The 17,432-nt window shown below is 53.3% G+C and overlaps 5 protein-coding genes across 5 annotated transcripts; 2 read left to right on the forward strand and 3 right to left on the reverse strand.

Moving 5' to 3' along the window:
* Positions 1–189: 189 nt before the first annotated feature.
* Positions 190–5,193, reverse strand: B0H65DRAFT_91541 (ABC-2 type transporter-domain-containing protein). Its single transcript, XM_062831561.1, has 2 exons — positions 4,032–5,193; positions 190–3,976 (listed from the first exon to the last, which is right to left on the reverse strand). Exons 1-2 carry the CDS (start codon positions 4,805–4,807, stop codon positions 544–546), a joined length of 4,209 nt encoding a protein of 1,402 aa, XP_062683868.1. The 5' UTR covers positions 4,808–5,193; the 3' UTR covers positions 190–543.
* Positions 5,194–7,471: 2,278 nt separating this feature from the next.
* On the forward strand, positions 7,472–10,288 carry B0H65DRAFT_545686 (uncharacterized protein; the record flags this gene model as incomplete). The annotated part of the gene is made up of 2 exons (XM_062829402.1): positions 7,472–9,861; positions 9,931–10,288. 2 exons carry the CDS (start codon positions 7,472–7,474, stop codon positions 10,286–10,288), a joined length of 2,748 nt encoding a protein of 915 aa, XP_062683869.1.
* A 2,606-nt stretch (positions 10,289–12,894) lies between these two features.
* On the reverse strand, positions 12,895–13,152 carry B0H65DRAFT_418839 (uncharacterized protein; the record flags this gene model as incomplete). The annotated part of the gene is made up of 1 exon (XM_062824168.1): positions 12,895–13,152. A coding segment is annotated over one exon (258 nt), but the record flags the coding sequence as incomplete, so codon positions are not given.
* Positions 13,153–14,106: 954 nt separating this feature from the next.
* On the forward strand, positions 14,107–14,682 carry B0H65DRAFT_506146 (uncharacterized protein; the record flags this gene model as incomplete). Its single annotated transcript, XM_062828046.1, has 2 exons — positions 14,107–14,368; positions 14,627–14,682. The coding sequence occupies 2 exons, from the start codon at positions 14,107–14,109 to the stop codon at positions 14,680–14,682; spliced, it is 318 nt and encodes a 105-aa protein (XP_062683871.1).
* B0H65DRAFT_517945 (uncharacterized protein) lies at positions 14,466–16,829 on the reverse strand. The gene is made up of 2 exons (XM_062828688.1): positions 16,365–16,829; positions 14,466–16,220 (listed from the first exon to the last, which is right to left on the reverse strand). The coding sequence occupies exons 1-2, from the start codon at positions 16,513–16,515 to the stop codon at positions 14,782–14,784; spliced, it is 1,590 nt and encodes a 529-aa protein (XP_062683872.1). The 5' UTR covers positions 16,516–16,829; the 3' UTR covers positions 14,466–14,781.
* Positions 16,830–17,432: the final 603 nt, after the last annotated feature.

Genomic DNA, 17,432 nt, shown 5'->3' on the forward strand with positions numbered 1-17,432 from the left:
AGAGAGGTAGGTATAAAAGGCTTGTTTGGCGTGTTGAGCCCTTGCCATTGCCCCATGCCGCTTCGAAGGGAAGCTATGTTTTCTCGAAAAAGACTAAGAGCTCCAGATCTCCCCTGTTCAAGCCATGGCCGAAGAACTACAAGAAAAGTTTACAAACCAATATTGACTTGTACAAAGAAAGGACCGAAATGAAGCGAAAATTGTATCCAATGCTTATTACAACTAAGAAATATCTATCCAAGAAAGTGTCTATCTATATGATGCTGTGATGCAAGTGTTCAATAAAAGCAAATGCTCCTTTTATCCCTCCCCACATTCCGTCATGTCTCTTCCCAAAAAACATCATCCCCATCCGTACGTACATCATTAACTACCGTGGGTATCTTAACCGATGACCTTCGTTCAACGCACGCACGCTTGTAGTAAGCATGCAACAACCACAAGCACAAACGCTCGCTCGCTTCCTCCCCTTTCCATCACCACACACACACTTCTCTCCCCATCTCTCCCAACACACCAAGAACAGCTGCTGCCAACAACCTCTTAGTCAGCCTTCTTCGACTGCTTCGTCCTCAACTTCATCAACGCATAAACCATCGCATAACTGCTCGCCACAAAAACAACCACAATCCCCGCATCCCTCCACCCATGCCCATACGTCTTGAGATTGATCGTCTGCAGGTAGTCACTGCCAGACGTATACTCACAAACCCTGCACCCCTCCGTAGCCTCAGGGTTAATCAGGTTCGTGGCGCGTCCCATCCCCATCATGTAATCGGTCAAATACTGGCCACAAGTCGTGCCGTTGGGGGGGTTAAACACGGCAAACTCCTCCGCATGGCACTCAATCTTCTTGTCCCACAGATTAAACACCAGCATGGAGCCCATGAGGTAGTTGAACGGGTTGCAGTAGTAGATCCAGTAGCGCCAGAAGACCTGGATTTGCTGGTAAGGAACCAAGACACCGCAGAAGGAGACGAGCAGACCGATGACGAAGGGGTTGGCCAGAGAAGCGAAGATGGCATTGGGCGCGTACGCGGCGATGAATTGGCCGATACCGGTGTAGACGAACTCGTACATGAGCATGACAAAAAAGGTGCCGCCGGCGCGGGTGGAGGCGTGGGGAGCACCGGTGGTGTAGTACCAGCAGGCAAAATACAAAACGGCGCAGACGCAGAGGTAGGGAATCTCGGAGACGATGAGGCCCGTGACGAAGGCGATCCAGCTGTACATTTTGGATTTCTTCTCGCGGGCTTCGAAGATGTTGCGGCGCTCGATGAAGAGAGGTTGGAGCTGGGCGATGACGCCGGGAGCGACGAAGATGAAGTTGAAGACGGTGAACAAGCGCATTTGGAGGTCCGAGACGCGGTCGCCGATCATCCAGAAGGAGAAGCCGTTGAAGAGGGCCGAGCCGACGTGCAGCGCGAACTTGTTGTTGATGTAGTCGATGTTGCGGAAGAGGGCGACGTTGTTGCGGTGGGTGACCGTCTTGATCTGTTCCCAGATAGGCGTGGCGAACTCGTGTCCGTCGTCCTGGGTGCCGGGCGGCTTGGAGGCGGCGTCGTCGATGATGCGGTCGAGTTCCTCGGTCATGGCCTGGTGCTCGGGCGACTCGAGCCAGACTTGGTTCCAGTTTTTGCCCTTGGAGAGAGAACCGGAGACGACGTCGATCATGTGCTCGGCCGGGTTGGTCTCCTCGGGGCAGGGGGCGCCGTACTTGCCGAAGTAGTCCTTGATAGTCTGGGCGTTGTCACCAATCTCGCCGAAGTAAACGGTCTTGCCGCCCTTGGAAAGAAGCAAGAGGGTGTCGAACTGGGCGAAGAGCTGCTGGGAAGGCTGGTGGATGGTGACGAGAACAGCCTGGCCAACATCGGCGAGCTTGCGGAGGAAACGAACGGTGTTGTAGGCGGACTGACCATCGAGACCGGAAGTGGGCTCGTCGAGGAAGATGAGAATGCTGGGCTTGGAAACCAACTCGACACCAATGGTGACACGCTTGCGCTGTTCGACAGAGAGACCAGCACCAACGCGACCGATGAGGGTATCGGCGAGATCGTGGAGCTCCAGGAGATCAATGATAGTGTCGACGTACTTGAGCTTCTCCTCACGGGGAACCTCACGGGGCTGACGAAGGAGGGCAGAGAACTCAAGGGCCTCACGGACGGTGGAGAAAGGCTCGTGAACATCAAGCTGCTCGCAGTAACCGGCAGAACGTTGGAAGGAGACGGGGAGAGGACGACCGTCAACCATGATGGAACCCTTGATGGTACCGTCGGTCTTGCGCTGGGCCAAAACATCGAGAAGAGTGGTCTTTCCGGCACCCGAAGAACCCATCAAGGCTCCCAACATACCAGGCTTAACCCAACCTTGAACGTTATCCAAGAGAACGCGGTCACCAGAGGGAGTCTTGACGGTGTAGGTGAGGTTCTTCCAGGTGAAGACCGAGGTGTTGCGAACCAAGTCCTTGTCGGAGTCCTTAGCCTCGCCAGCGCTGGCCTCCTTGTCGTAGACGGTCTCCTCGCCGCTGCTGCTAGCACCAGCCTTCTCCTCGTCCGTGTTCTGGATGGCCTTGACGATCTTGGCCTTCTCACGGGGGATGAGCAGGGAAGGACCGCCTTCGGAAAGGGGACGCCACTTGGTGGTCGCAACAATGGTGATGGCGACAAAGAGAGCCCACCAGGCCCAGATGATACCGAAGTTTCTCCAAACGTGAGAGTGGGCGTAGGAAAGAGACTTGAGGTAGTTGTCACCGTAGACGACGTTGTCGCCCTGGATGGCGCCGCCGACACCAGCGCAGGACTGGTGCTCGAGATCATTGTAGCCGGGGCCGTTGGGGACCAGGTTGATACCGACACAGGGAATGGTGTTGCCGTGGAACTCGTTGGACAAGAGAGCATCGAAAGAGTAAGCCATGGGGTTGATCCAGTAGATCCAGCCGAACCAGGGGTGCATCTTGGGCTTCTGAATCATGTAACCGTTGTACATGATGAGAGCCGAGATCATGAAACCGGAAACCTTGGAAGCGGCATCGAAGGTCCTGAAGGCAGCACCGATAGCTCTGAAGAAGGCTGTCATGCACATGGTGGCAGCGATGAGAATGATCCAGTAGGTAAACCAAGCACCGGCGTTCATGGACAGGCCAACCATGAAGTACAAGACAATAGACCACACAGAAACCTGCAGGAGGATGACGGGGATATCGGCAGCAACCTGGGCAATGCAGAAGGCGGCAGGGTGGAAGAAACCCATACCCTTTTGCTTGAGCAGAACGGGACGACCAGAGAAAGAGTCCGTGACTTCGGACATGGATATCAAACTGTTGTGGAGAAGAGAGAAGAAGAGGGCACCGGACTTGACGAAGAGACCACCAGAGTTGTCGGGGGCATTGTAGAAAAGAGAACCGGCGATGAGGGCCTGGGCCAAGGTCGAAGCCTGCTTGATGATCAAGGTTGGCTTGTCACCAAGGACAATCTGATACTGGCGAGTGATACAGGCCTTGACCTGCTCGAAGAAGCTGACAGTGTAAGGGCTGTTCTTTCCGAGGTGCTTGTTCTTCTCGACGGCGACACCTTCCTCAAACTGCCTGGTCCTCTCCCTGGCCTCCTCGGTGGTGGGATAGTTGTACTCGGCGGCCATGCGAGGATAGATCTCAGACTTTTGGTAGGCATCTCTGAGTTGATCGGCGTTGCGAGGGAAGGTCTTTTCGAAGCCAGAGCGAACCACTCTCTCGGTGGGAACGGTGATACCGGTGAGGTAGTCGGCAACGTTGGCACCCTCCTGGCACTCGAAGCCGAGAGACTCGATGAAGGGACGAGCGTCCTTCATGGGACCGTAGTAAACCTCCTTGCCGTAATCGAGAACGAGGACCTTGTCGAAGAGATCGTAGATACCGTTACTGGCCTGGTAGAGGGTAACGATGGTGGAGAGACCCATGACATCGGTCATGGCGCGGAGGGACTTGGCCCACTCAAGAGCACTAAGGTGTGTTAGTCTGATCCTAGCGAGTGAGGAATACACTAGGGGGTACCTACGTGCTAGCATCCAAACCACGGGTGGAGTTATCCCAGCAAAAGACGGATCCACGAGACGCCAGGCACTCAATGATGGAAACACGCTTGCGTTCACCACCAGAGACACCGCGAACGTACTCGTTACCGACCTTGGTGTCCTGGGTATGGGTGATGCCCATGGCCTCGAGAAGGAAGTCCATGTTCTCCTTGCGGTACTCTTCGGGGGAGGCAGCGCCATCGGGGATCTTGTAAGGGATGTTGAGGCGGGTCGCAAAGTCCATGGTCTGGCCGACGGTAAGGGTGGGGAAGAAGACTTCCTCCTCGTTGTTCATGACGATCTGGCCGCGATACTTGTGAGCCTCCTTGGCGTCCATGGAACCAAAGTGGACATCGCCGGTGACGGCAACATAGCCTTCGCGCTTGTTGGCCAAGAGGTTGAGAAGGGTGGTGCATCCGGAACCGGGACGGCCCAAGACCAACAGCATCTCACCAGGCTTGACGCAACCATGGCTGCTGTCGAGGATGGTCTTGAGGGGGGGCTTCTGCCTTCCTTCCTGGATCTTCTTGGGGATGTTGAACTGGGAAAGAACGTTTTCCTGGATGGCGGCGTCGGCGCTGATGACCTGGACGGTAAGGTCTTTCCAAGTAACACCCAGCTCGCGGGGAGGGATTCCAGAGCTTTGTTCACGCTCCTTTTGGGCCTCAACCTTGTGTTGAAGACCCCATTGGCGGTTATTAACTTCGTTTTCCTCTTGTGTAGGGGCAACACTGCTGTTGCTGTCGCCTGGGACGCCCATGGCGGATGGGTTGGTGACCGGTGGTCGGTGGTCGGCCGCTTCGTGGGACAGTTGGTAGTGAGACTTGTCGTTGATATCAGGAAGCGAAGTAGTGATGATACGGTTCCGACGGAAGTGGGTAGGTATTATGGGTTGAGTTGATGTATTAAGGGTAGTTGAACTGAATAAGAGAAGATGGGATTAGGAAAATGGAGGGGAAAGGACGTATTTCTACACCTCTCTTGGCTAGTATAAAGTGTGATAAGAAGTCGGAGCTCGGCGTTTGTGTGGTGGACAGTCACTCACGGCGAATAGCCGTTCCTTCAGGCCCGCTTACGAGAATCTCGGAAAGTGGGAGGACGGAGGACCGGTGAACGGAGTTCTGTGATGGGGGCTAGCATCACGGTGTGCCTGGATCCATTGCGTCCATCCTTGACTTTTACATGGATCTGGAATCCATGACGGAGATTGATAACAAAGGGCGGCCTAACAAGCTTCGATGATGGCGGCGAGAGCCACGATGGTGGACAAGTCAGGCCAATGATGGAGCAATCGTGCCCATGGGGGCCCATGGGGGCGGCTTGTCACCAGCTCCTTGTCTGCCGCTTACCTAAGTCATTTTGCCGGTGAAGAAGACATGGACATCCACTTTTTAAGTGCCGTTAAAGGTTTCTCCTCGATCGGGCTGACGGGCTCCGACTTTTGGGACACGGCACGGCACCGGGGATATGGAGCATGCTGATGTTTTGAAATCCATCTGTCAGCGGTACTTTCTACATGAGGAAGAAAGCATGGAGATCTTACGTGGACGTGGGATCGGGGGGCTCGGATCCGACAAAGCTTGCGATATCAGATTCAGAGTAACCTCCAATCGCAAACTGGGAGCCTCAACGCAGACCGATAACACTCGATGAACTGGCAACGACGACGCAGAGATTTGTGAGATGAGAGTGCCAAGATCGATCTCTGGATCCAAGCCGTGGTGGCGTTGCAACCAAGTGGAGAAAAGGACGGCCCTTGGCCCTGGTTCGGCGGGATCGAGGAGAATCGGAGCCTCGGAGGGCCCTTTTCCAGGCATCCGGTTGGCTGGAGAGACGAGGTCCCGGACAGACCCCAGCTTCGTCACAGCAAAGTTCCGCTTAAGTAAGCGGCAAAGTCGTCTTTTTTTTCTCGTTCTCGACCCGTAGAAGCTTTTGATGGAATGTACGAACTGGTGGAGATACGTACTTAACGCCGGCTACGCACGAGGTTGCGGTGTCTGTAACTAGAGGTCAGCGTGAGCCCAAACAGGCCGGAAAATCCGGAGAGCGGTCTATGTATGAGAATATACGATGTAAACGGTGAATGACGGTAGTTGCCGTGAAGTGATTGATGACTGAGCATGTATAATACCTTTTCATGTGAACTCTGAAGCTGAAGCGTCTGGCATCGATGTTAGCGGCGGCACTTTGATGGCCCGTGCATCGCTGAAAAGGCGGCCCCGCTCCGACTTTCAACACGAAAAGGCTGAGGTGTTGGTGGGGTACTTCAAGGCCCGCACACTGCATCTTAACCACGGACATACGCCTTGTAACCGGGTAATCAAATGGCTCTGACACCTCAATGAAGGAAATATCCTATGTATTTTGTCCATTGGTTATTATCTAGAATATGTTTCCCTTTTAGTTGAGCCGTCTAGTCGAGTGGAAAGTATGCTTGCTGCTTGGTTTGGTGGACAACAGAAATCCATATTGGTGAAACTCGGGTACTGCACTAACAATTTTCCAGGGGTTCACGCAGTTCTGGAGACCGACTGCTTGACACGTATCGGACCCGACCCGACAAGTGCCGATGAGATTGACAGCCGAATACAGTTAAGAAAAGGAAGGAACAGGACAGAATGACGATAGCTGACGAGTGATGAGTACCTCTATGGTCGCCCTTTGTTCTTTCTTCTAAAAAGAGTTAACAGTCCGGAAGAGGCGCGTGCGAAGGCGTTATCAGTTACACGGACTGACGTTAACATTTTCCGCTGGACGCCATGTGCTAGTGTACCTTTTCGGCGTTAAGAAGATTTCGGAGCTTTGTAAGTCTGTCTGGTCTGGACCTACCAAACTGGCTCGACCGGTCAGCCAATATCATGGACCCTGAAACTCCTTTTGTCTTTTTTCATTTATGCCCTACCCTGCGAAGACGGGCAATCCGCTTCAGGGTCCATCACATACATCCATCTGGCCCGACCGAGTGGTCGTGAAATGTACACATTGTTACATTCCATTTATTACCGGCACTAACAGTACCACAGCTTAAACCCGCTGACACACCGTTAGTACACAACATTTGCGCCACCGCTTAACAACCTCAAACGGCGAGTATCGTGCAACCTGTCAAGCCGTCGCCAGGGTGTCAAAGGCCGAGATCCGAGTATCTGCTGTGAGGCCTAATATTAGGCTTGAGGCGCAATGCCTTCCACTCAAAAAACGCAAACGCGGAAAAGAGCATGCGATTCGTGTCACCGGCGAAAGGTGTGTTAATGTATCAAAATGTTGTGCTTCCATGGGATCTTGTGCTAATCCCATTTGTAGATCCAATGTGACAGCGCCGATGTGCCCTCGTCCGTTTCCAACTGCAATTGGTGCCATCACCATGGCATGACGTGCACCTTCAATCGCCGTGTGGTCGGACGGAAAACGTGGGCTCGGGATCATGAAAGGAACTCAACCTCACCAGCAACCCCCTCTGCCCCCTCTGCCGGCCCCTCCCCCTCATCGGCTGTCGTCGACGTCAGTAGTGTCGGCCCCTCTTCCTCTGATCCCCGTCCCCCTCCCCCTAACGCACCCCAATCTCAACCGCAACCGTACCAGCACCAGCACCAGCCGCATCCGTCACCACTCCCACCACATCAACAACTACCACTGCCACCCCTGGCCGCCCATCTCGGCATCTCGTCAAGACCAGTATCGAATCCCGATCTTGGGGACTCCCACCATCGTCACTCATCATCTCTCTGGATCGATCGACGACAGGGTCTATGCTCAGCACCTGGACCCTTACCACCCACACTCGCGTTCATCGTCCGCTGCCTCGACGCCTTCGGGAACATCAACATCTGGCTTTGGTGCCCCTCCTCGGCCAGCTTCCCGTTCTGGAGGTAGCAGTTATCACGCCGACCACACACACCATACGAACCATACCCCTGCCCAGTATCAACACCAAGCACAACATCAATATCAACATCAAAACCAACAGCACCAACACCAACTCCAACAACAACCACATCGACAACCCGACCAAATACACCCCGTCTACTCCCACTTCCCCGTCCCCAACCCCGGCTGCGGCTCCTACTTCAGCAAGCTCCACTTCGCCGGCTACCATCTAGGAGAAATCTCCTCCTACAACGGCATCCCCTTCTTCTCCGAAGACGGGCAAGCATGGATCCGTTCTCGCACCGGTCAACACGCCTCCTTCCCAGCGATATGGGGTGACGTTCCCCCTTGGCAGACGCGGCCCAGCGTCGATTCTGTTTTCCTCGGCAAGGTGGCAGAAAAGCCTATAGGGCAGCTCGAACTACCTGATCGCAAAGTCGTGGAGCAGTACTTTTCTTTCTTTATAAGCTCCGAGTTTCGACTATCGTTTCCGCTGGTTGATCCGGTGTTGTTCAAGCAGACAATGGATGTGGCTTATGAACATGGGGAACGGGTGACGAATGGGTTGGGTTTTGAGCAGATCACTGCCAAGGCGTGCGTGTTTGCGTTCTTGTCGGTCATTTCGCTACTGGAGGCCGAGAGGACGGAGAGGTTCCCGGATATCCCGAGCATTGACACGGATATGATGGCTGCCAAGGCGCAGATGCTTTTGCCGCTGACTATCCCGGCGCTGGATATCACAAGTCTACAAACGTCTTTCATGCTCTGTCTGTACCAGCTCTTTTTGGGACAGGTCCAATCGTCGGCTATGCTTTTGGCGTTCGCTTGCCGGATCATGTTCATGCTGGGAGGACATAAACTCTCTAATGATTCGTGGCTACCAACTCCTGAGTCTCGTTCAGGGAGTGGAACGACAACACCGGCTTCAGCACCAGTGGACATCGCAGACCGCAAACGCCGTCACCTCCGCAAGCTCTTCTGGCTCTGCTACTACGTCGACACCGACATATCCCTCCGAACAGGCCAACCCCCTTCGATAGACGACGACCACTGCGACCTCTCCTTACCACCGGGCTACATCGAAATCCAATACCTCGATCGTCGCGAGCTGGAAGCCCTCAAGGAACGGCACTTCTACCCCTTAAACTCCTACCCCAACATGCCCTCCCCCTCCCCCTATCCCTACAACCAAGGAGCAGGACAATCCGGTCCCAACCCCTCCAAACCCTCCGGTACTCCCACAACCATGACATCAGCAGCCCAAGGACATCGAATCAGACACCCCTACCTCGGACACTCCTACCCCGGACTAGACGAAACCTCCGTCCCCGTTCTACCAGGTGACCTCCGTCTGACCCTGATAAAATCCAAAACCTGCAAACTTCTGTACTCCGCCTTGGCCCTGCGCAAGTCTGACGCCGAGTTGTTGCGGGACATCCGCGAGCTGGACGACGAACTGGAAAGGTGGCGGTTATCAGTGCCGGAACGGTATCGGCCTGCGCTTTCGTTGCCTAGAACTTCACCCCCTGGGGGTTTGCAGAGGGCACAGGGGCAGGAAGGAAGTCAGAAGGGGAGTGGTGGGGGATGTTATTTTCAGGTACCTGGGCGTAAGCAGGAGCAGGAGCAGGAGCAAGGGCAGGGCCAGGGACAGAAGCAGGGGCACGGGTATGGCAAGAGCTACGACCACACCATGTCCGCCGAGAGCGTCCGGACCATCCTTATCAACCTACAATACCACCATCTGGTCGCCACCATTCATCAAGCGACTGGTCGCTGTAGAGCCTGGCAGAACAGGAGCTCGATGCTGGAGGAGAACACGAACGCGAGGACGGGGGAGATGTTGATGGAGGGCGTCAGCTCGAGTCTGGCCCTCTCGGTAGAAGCAAGCCGTTCAACGCTGATCTACCTACGCTCCGTTACACGCGCCCTGCTAGGAGAAGCGTTTTGGTAAGTCCATTGTCCCGCCCACCACACTCATCCACAGTCCCCCCCCACTTTACTAACAAACCATCCCAGGGTAATAATCCTCTACCCAATGTCAGCAGTAATGACCATCTTCTGCTCCATCCTACTTAACCCCTTAGACCCACAAGCCGAAGACGATTTGCGGTTGCTAGAATCCGCTCCGGATTTGATCAAAGGGATACGCATCCGTCGACCGACGCAGACGGAACTGCTGCACTTGAAGACGGTGGATGAGTTCATGGGGGAGTTGATGAGGTTGGGCGGGTGTGCGATCAGACGGGCGAGGGAGGAACAGAAGGAGAGGGAGAGGGAGAGGGAGAGGGAGATGCAAAGGGGAATTGGGGGAATGGGATATCGGTTGCCGGAGTTGAGTGAAGCTAGTGGTGGGGAGGGGTGGAGACGCGGATGATTAAGGTATGCCGGGGAGTATATTGTGAGGGTGTTGGATGTGGAGGAAGAGGTGTTTGTAAGATTGGAGGAACTTGTTCCTGTTTTGTTGGCTTATGCGGTTCTGTGCATCAAAGGTGATGTGATGATGGATGGGGGACGTATAAAAAGGCAGGCCGGGATGGAGGAGTCATGACCGCAATGTTTTTGTTTCGCTTGGATAGAAAAGGGCATATACTAGGAAACATAACCTAGATGTCGTAATGTGTTTGAGGAGTGGGAAAACGCTTGACGAGGGTATCAACCTTTACAACTACCTTACCTACTACCTCTACGATTGATATGCTGGTCGCCCAGCGTCAACCTGTCTAGAGGGCGGATATGGACATGGACAGTTGGCTTCACAGTGATGCTCTTTCAAGGACAGGACAGGACTGGTCTAGCAGACTGGCGGTTGGACATCGGAGGAGTTACTTTCACTGCACAGCGGTAGCTTCATTTGCTGGACCAGACGCTGCAAGTGGGGGCACCACATGGCGATGTTTCTTTGGCGTGTTGGTGTTATGGGTTGGCAGTTGGACATCGAAGAAGTTACTTTCACTGCGGTAGCTTCATCTGCTAGACCAGACGCTGCAAGTGGGAGCACGACATGGCGATGTTTCTTTGGCGTGTTGGTGTTATGGGTTGGCAGTTGGTGTACGTGCCTCATGGTTTGCCAGCTAAAAGCTTGTTCCTCGCCATCCATGCCTTTGTCATTTGGGGGATAAGAACAGGGCTGGGAGCGTCGTTGGGTCGTTAGTCGATAGGGGCATAAAGGAGATTGATCTTGGCACAAGCTATATGTACCCCTACCTAGCCAACAAAGCCGCCACACATGGTAATACCGACACCAACGCCAGCGAGGATTAGTACGCGTCAACTAACACCACTACCTTATTCATACAAAGCATCTCCTGATGATCACAGGAGGCATCAAGTGAACAACAGAGCGCTTCGATGCTGTCAACATCCAACACACAATGTCCAAAGCTTGGTTGGAAGGCGTCTACTAATCACGATGTTCTTCGTGTTGGAGTTTTCGAGGACAACGTGATGCTGCCAACATGAACATCCAACACACAATGACCAGAGCTTGGAGGGCGTCTACTAGTCACGATGTCCATTCTCACTTGGTATTGGAGTTTTCAAGGACGATGAGAACTGCCTCTATGCGTTTAGTTCTATAAGAACCCCGAGTCCGAAGTCCAAAAGTTGGGCGGACACAATCTTAAATTCATCAGACCATCGGCGCTGCGACAACTTCCATCCAGAGCGTCCCATACATCCGCAAAACACCAGAGAACTCCAGCCGCCTCCGAGTGTTTCTAGCGTTACGAAGATCCCCTTTGCTTCCAACCAGGCTGTTCGAATCTCAGCCACGTCAAGCTACCCCAAATAGCACATCACATCCACGCTTGCAAGAATCAAGCTGAGGCACCGACATTGACAATGTGCAAGGTCTATGGCGACTACCATCCCAAGTGCGGGTGTATCATCGCAAGAACCGAGCTCTGTGATGCCGTTCGTTTAGGAGAAAACCCGCCACCCTTGCACGATAGCTTCAACCCGTTTGAATACAAATGTGTTGTCGCAGATTGGGTTGTCAAGCACGGGCAGTGTCGTGGCAAGAAGTTAGGTTTTTGCAACCGTGGCCATCATATCGAGCCGACGACGACAACGACTCCCGAATCCAGTAACACGGAAGCTTCTGAATCCACCATTATGGAAAAGCTTGTCACCATTGTTACAGGCAAGAAAATACCGGGGTTGGAGGAAGCACTCGAGAAAAAAAAGGGGAAAACCAAAGAGGAGAAGGAAATGGATTTGGCTTTGCGCGATGAGGGGGTGCGGCAACTGAATGAGGAGCTCGCAGAGCTCGGTGAGGAGATACGGAAGAAAAATAGGCCTACTTACTTGCTAGGGTGGATGAAACTGGTGCCCATGGACTCCTGGGGCTTCAGTTGTAGCCTAAACTGTGAACTTGAGGGGCATAGGGACTTTAAGACTTTTCGTTCCCGGTGGCCTAAAGATGATTCAAATTGGATGTTGAATCCACCTCGTGTCAGGGAATCTCTCGGACGTAATGACGATTTGGTTTTTGGGTACCTTTCTTCCAAGTATGGTACGAAAGGTGTCCGCGAGCCGCCTCGGTCAAAGTAAGGTAGATGGAAACGATGGTAGCCCTGGAGGCATTACCGTGGAGCTTCTTACAAGTATGAAATACCTAGGCAGGTACCTAGAGGTAGAAAGAAAGCAATCAGGCGTTGTTGAAATTTGATATGGCGTCACTGCCCGCTTTTCTCAGAAGATGGTGGAATCACAACGCCAAAGGCAGGCAGCATGAAGCCCGAAGATCGCGGATCCGGAATGTCAAATAACTCCATGTAGAGGTACTTGCAAGTCAAAGCATCGTTTCTCATTCCCAACGCTCAGTTCCAACAATCCGGCAACCGTACCTACCTACATCATCAGTCACACCGTCCAGTGCCAACACCAACAACTTCCACTCATTTTTATCTCCCCTTCACCTCACTCACCCTCACCCCGGCTCTGCTCGTCCTCCCTACGTTAAACACATCCTCACCGTTATCACCCCATCGCTGCCCCCCTCCATACATTCGCCGTCCTCTCCCTAGCCTTACAACTATCACACATCCCCTCCTCCTTCGTGTTCGTCACCGACGTCTGCCCGGCCTTACATCCACCAAAAACCAGAGGGGAGGCCGTATACTGGGAAGTGAGCACTTCGTAGCAGGTGCTCCGGTCGACCTCGGATTTGATCAGCGTCTTGCAGCGGGAGCATTTGATTTCGTTGTAGGTTACTGTGCACATTTTGGTGGAATGGGGCTGGGTTGGTAGATGGGGCTGGTGAGGGTGTTGGTGGTTGAAAGGGGGTTGTAAATGGGGTGGTGCGCGTGGGCTGATAGTATTGTTGTAGGCTTAGTATGGCGGTGTGAATAGAAATAAACTCTTCGGGTGGCTTCGTTACCCATAAGGAAAGAATAGAAGGGGACTATTGTGTATTGAATTGTCTTTGCTTTGGCTCTTATAGTGCAAGTTGAGACGTTCTTGCTGCTGCGCTTCTGTTTCATGATCGTGCATGATGAGGCCGATGGATCATTGAATGTTGACCATTCCCAGTGGCAAGGCGTGTGAGTGCTGTAACTGAACTTTCATCCAAAGATGGACCGAGGTGACAGCCAATGAATCTGGAAGGTTTCAATTACCTACCCACGTGCTGTGAGTCTGTGTCTCATGGCGGCTCTTAACTCGTCTGGTCTTAAGTGATAGAGAAGGCTTTACACAGGTCCGTGCCTAGAGGTGCGAAGAGTACCACAATGGTATCTGACAGGCCTAGACGTCAGAGATAGGATGGAAGAGAAGTTTAACGCATGCACCTGACATTTGTGTTGTTCTCTCGTCAATAACACTCGCTAATGGCTGTACTGTCGACTCCGCTAGGAACATCAGATAGCAGAATCATAGGACCCGCGTGATAGCTTTTGTACGCGTTTTGATTCAGGTTGAACTTAACGAGACCGAGTTATTGTGAAGCCAGAACAATAGCACGAAGAACCACTTCCTCCTTTTTTCCTCCAAGGAGGCTCAAGAGAGAGGTATAAGAGCACCTCCAAGGACCTCCTTCTCCTCTCTTCCAATCGCACCTTGAACAACACCCCAAGAAACAAGCAAAGCATAGACGCACTCCACGTAAAAAACAACCCACGCAACAAGCAAAGCAAAGCAAAGCAAAGACTTACTCACTTCAAGCAAAAAAAAAACAACGAAGACGACAACAAGATGTGCACCAAGAAGCAATACTTCTTCACCCTCTGCGGCCACACCGAATGGTGCGAGTCGCAGTGTCAGACCAAGATGAAGCGCACCCTGATGGACCCCAAGGACAAAGATTACCCCCCGCCTTGCGTCCCCGTTACGGAGTTCAGCGACCCCATCAGGCTGGTGGGCAAATGCAGCACTTGCCGCCCCAGTGCTCCCATTGCTCCCAGTGCTACCAGTGCTACCAGTGCTACCAGTGCTACCAGTGCTACCAGTGCTACCAGTGCTACCAGTGCTACCAGTGCTACCAGTGCTACCAGTGCTACCAGTGCTACCAGTGCTACCAGTGCTACCAGTGCTACCAGTGCTACCAGTGCTACCAGTGCTACCAGTGCTACCAGTGCCCCTAGTGCTCCCACTGCTTGAAGAATGAGAGGAAGGGGTCCAGGTGTGGCCCGGCCTGGCAAGGAATGATGGGAGATAAGAGGTAAATTATTCCTGATCGCAGATGTAGTGTCGTTTTTTTCTAACTTGTTGACAGGGACGCGAGTGATGGAAGTTTGCCGACTAAGGCTGGTTGTGGAAGAACCAGACTAGGGAATGAGGTGGAAGAATCTGGCTGGAGAACGTGGTGGAAAGATCATGGACGACTGACATACCCGTAGATAGTTCCAGCAATACCAACTAAACTTTCCTCTAAGCCTTCCTCTTCTTAGCCGCAGGCTCATCCTTCTCTTCCCCACCCTTCGCCTGCTTCAACTCCTCCTCCTCCCTCTGAACCCACGCCACCGCCTCCCTAATGATCCTCTTCTCGCCCGCCCTAACCCACACAGCCATCTCCTTCCTCGTCGTCGGTCTCCCGCCCTCAATCCCCTGCAACACCTTCTCATCCTCCTCCAGACTCGTAGCATACTGCCCTTCCCTCTCCTCCAACGCTTTCCTCACGCCACCCAACAAGATCTCCTTCTTCACAACCTTATTCCCCAACGCCTCCGCCACCGCCCTATCCCCCGTCCCGACCACCTTCTTCACAACCTTCAGGTACACCTTCACCTGCTCCTCCAGCTCCTCCGGCAGCCCCAAAAACTCCGCTTCACCGTGCACTTGCCCCTCAGAATCAGGATCCTCGCTTTGGCGTTCCAAAACAAAACTATCCTCCCACTCTCCTTCCTCTTTTTCTTCCTCAAGGAGCTCATCAACCTTACTCCAATCCACCTCCTTCTTCCGTCCCTTCACCCCTTCCACCATTTCTTTCAGTCCTCCTTCCACCAACTCCCACCCCAACTCCACCACATCGTACCTAGCATGGTTCTTCGTGACATACCCATACCGTCTCAACAACTCCGCACTACTCAACGGGCCATAGTAATTCAAAATCTCCTCCCCTTCCTTAATTTCCCTTAGCGAAGTAGCAGTCAGACACGCCTCGCCGTGATTAATGTGCGCGTTAAAGACTGCGTCGGCATTGAGCATATCGGCCATGGGGACCATGCCCATGGTATCATTCTGCGCAGCAACCTTATCCTCTACCCAACCATCCTCTTCCTCTTCATCCTCATCATCTTCCTTGGCGAGATCAAAAGCGTAGGCCATGATCGCTGATCCCATCCTATGCCCCAGAGCCAGGAGTTCCTCCTCAGACAACTTCTTCTTCTCGGCCGCCGGGGAATCAGCAGGGTAGAAAGCGGCTTCGTTCTCCTTCACAACCTTGACAATCTTCGTCCGGATCATCTCATCCGCCTCCTCCTTCCCGACCTTCGGCACCAGCGCGCTGGCCTGCAACTCGCCCAACTCTTCGCCAGTCCAAAACATGGGGGTGTCGAACTTTTGCGGCAAAACCGACAAATACGGAAACCAGGCCGATGCGGAACCCTGGAGGTACTCATGGATGAGGATCAAGATGAGGAGGGTCCAGGAGTCCTGAGAGTTGGGGTCTTCCTCCTGGTCCTCTTCGGCTGCGGGGACGTCGTCATCGTCGGCGGTGTGGTTCTCGGTTTCCTCGGCGACAGTGGGTTCGGCGGGTCCCTTGAAGAGGAAGGGCAGCTTGCTGGCGAGGGGGGAGGTGGCGGCGCAGAGGATGGAGGGGCGCGGGATGGTGAAGAGGGTTGTGTCGGCGGGGATGGGGGCGGTTGCGACTGGTGGGTGGTGTTAGTGAGGATTTATGATGGGGAAGGTTCATGATGTGAGCCGTGAGTTTGTCCTGGACTCGGAATGAGACAGGTGATGGACACTCGACGATATCTCGTGACTGCGTAGAGATGAGGAAAAGAAAAACTTACTGATGCCACGGCCGGCACTCTTGTCTCTCAGATCAACGAGCTTGATGTCCTTGTGAAAGGTGGCGCCGGGCTGGCTGGTGAACCATTCGAGGAACTTATGAGTTTGCTGCTCGAAGTCACCGACGGGTACGGTATCCGTGGTGGTGGGCATGATGGGCAACGGCTGTAAAATGAGTGGAATGGTTGTTTAAGTCCAAAGGAACAATCGGCGATATTCCGATGAAGAATATTTGCAAGGGTAGGTGGGAGGTTGTAAAGTTTTGAGATTTTGCAAGTCGCCTTTGTGAAATGGTGAAATTTCCAGAAGGCCGAGACTGCTCCAGCGATCTTCGGTCTCGTCAGTGGATTGGAGGTGGCTCGTGCACATCTGACACCTGGTGAGGGTTAGGGTTGCATTTGCTCCTCGCCCGCCACGGTTGAAGATGCGCTTGACGGAGATAAACAAAGAAAAAGGGGTAAGACAACTGACTGGTTATGTGGAAATAAACATAGAGCAAAGTACAACGTGTCATCGCTTCATTGTGCCCTGTAGGCTGGTGTTCAGGTTGACAAATGAGTCATTGGCTTATGGTGTTCTTTTTGACTCTTGTGCGTGATGTGCTTTCCTCTGTCTAACTCAAATCGTTGATGCCCGCCTCAGGAAGGTTGGGAAATACTCTTGTCTGTCGCTGGCCGCCAATGTATGCGATATCACGCTTTTCCACCGTCAGATACCGAGATGTGTTGCCTTTTGGGGAAGGGAGTGCGGTACGGGGTTGAGTACCAGTGAGCAAGAACGAGTGTGAGGAACGCCAGAAAGTCCTGAAACTGGCCAAGCTGCTCCGGGTGTGAAGATGGTTGATGGTTGTCGGAGAGTTGCTGACGATCGGGTCCTTTGAAGGTTGGCAAGTTACCGCTGGTAATGCGGTACGTTGTGGTCTGCCGGCTGTTGAGTTCGAGCGAGTGAGCTGTACGTTTCTCTGCCGGCTCCTTCGTGGTCCGATATCATGTCGTTTGCTTTCTCTGCTGTTAGCTCCACGGTTAGTCCATAACATGCAACACACTTCAACTTCCGCGATTCTTAAAAAG

The sequence above is a fragment of the Neurospora tetraspora genome (assembly GCF_033439725.1).
Source record: "Neurospora tetraspora strain CBS 560.94 chromosome Unknown B0H65scaffold_2, whole genome shotgun sequence".
NCBI classification, from domain to species: domain Eukaryota; kingdom Fungi; phylum Ascomycota; class Sordariomycetes; order Sordariales; family Sordariaceae; genus Neurospora; species Neurospora tetraspora.

Excerpts from the sequence above, each read along its gene's own strand:
- B0H65DRAFT_91541 (XM_062831561.1), bottom strand. The coding sequence starts at position 4,807 with ATGGGCGTCCCAGGCGACAGCAACAGCAGTGTTGCCCCTACACAAGAG. Across the intron at positions 3,977-4,031 it reads CGTGGTTTGGATGCTAGCAC|TGCTCTTGAGTGGGCCAAGT; the intron begins GTAGGTACCCCC and ends AACACACCTTAG.
- B0H65DRAFT_517945 (XM_062828688.1), bottom strand. The coding sequence starts at position 16,515 with ATGCCCACCACCACGGATACCGTACCCGTCGGTGACTTCGAGCAGCAA. Across the intron at positions 16,221-16,364 it reads GAGTGCCGGCCGTGGCATCA|TCGCAACCGCCCCCATCCCC; the intron begins GTAAGTTTTTCT and ends ACCACCCACCAG.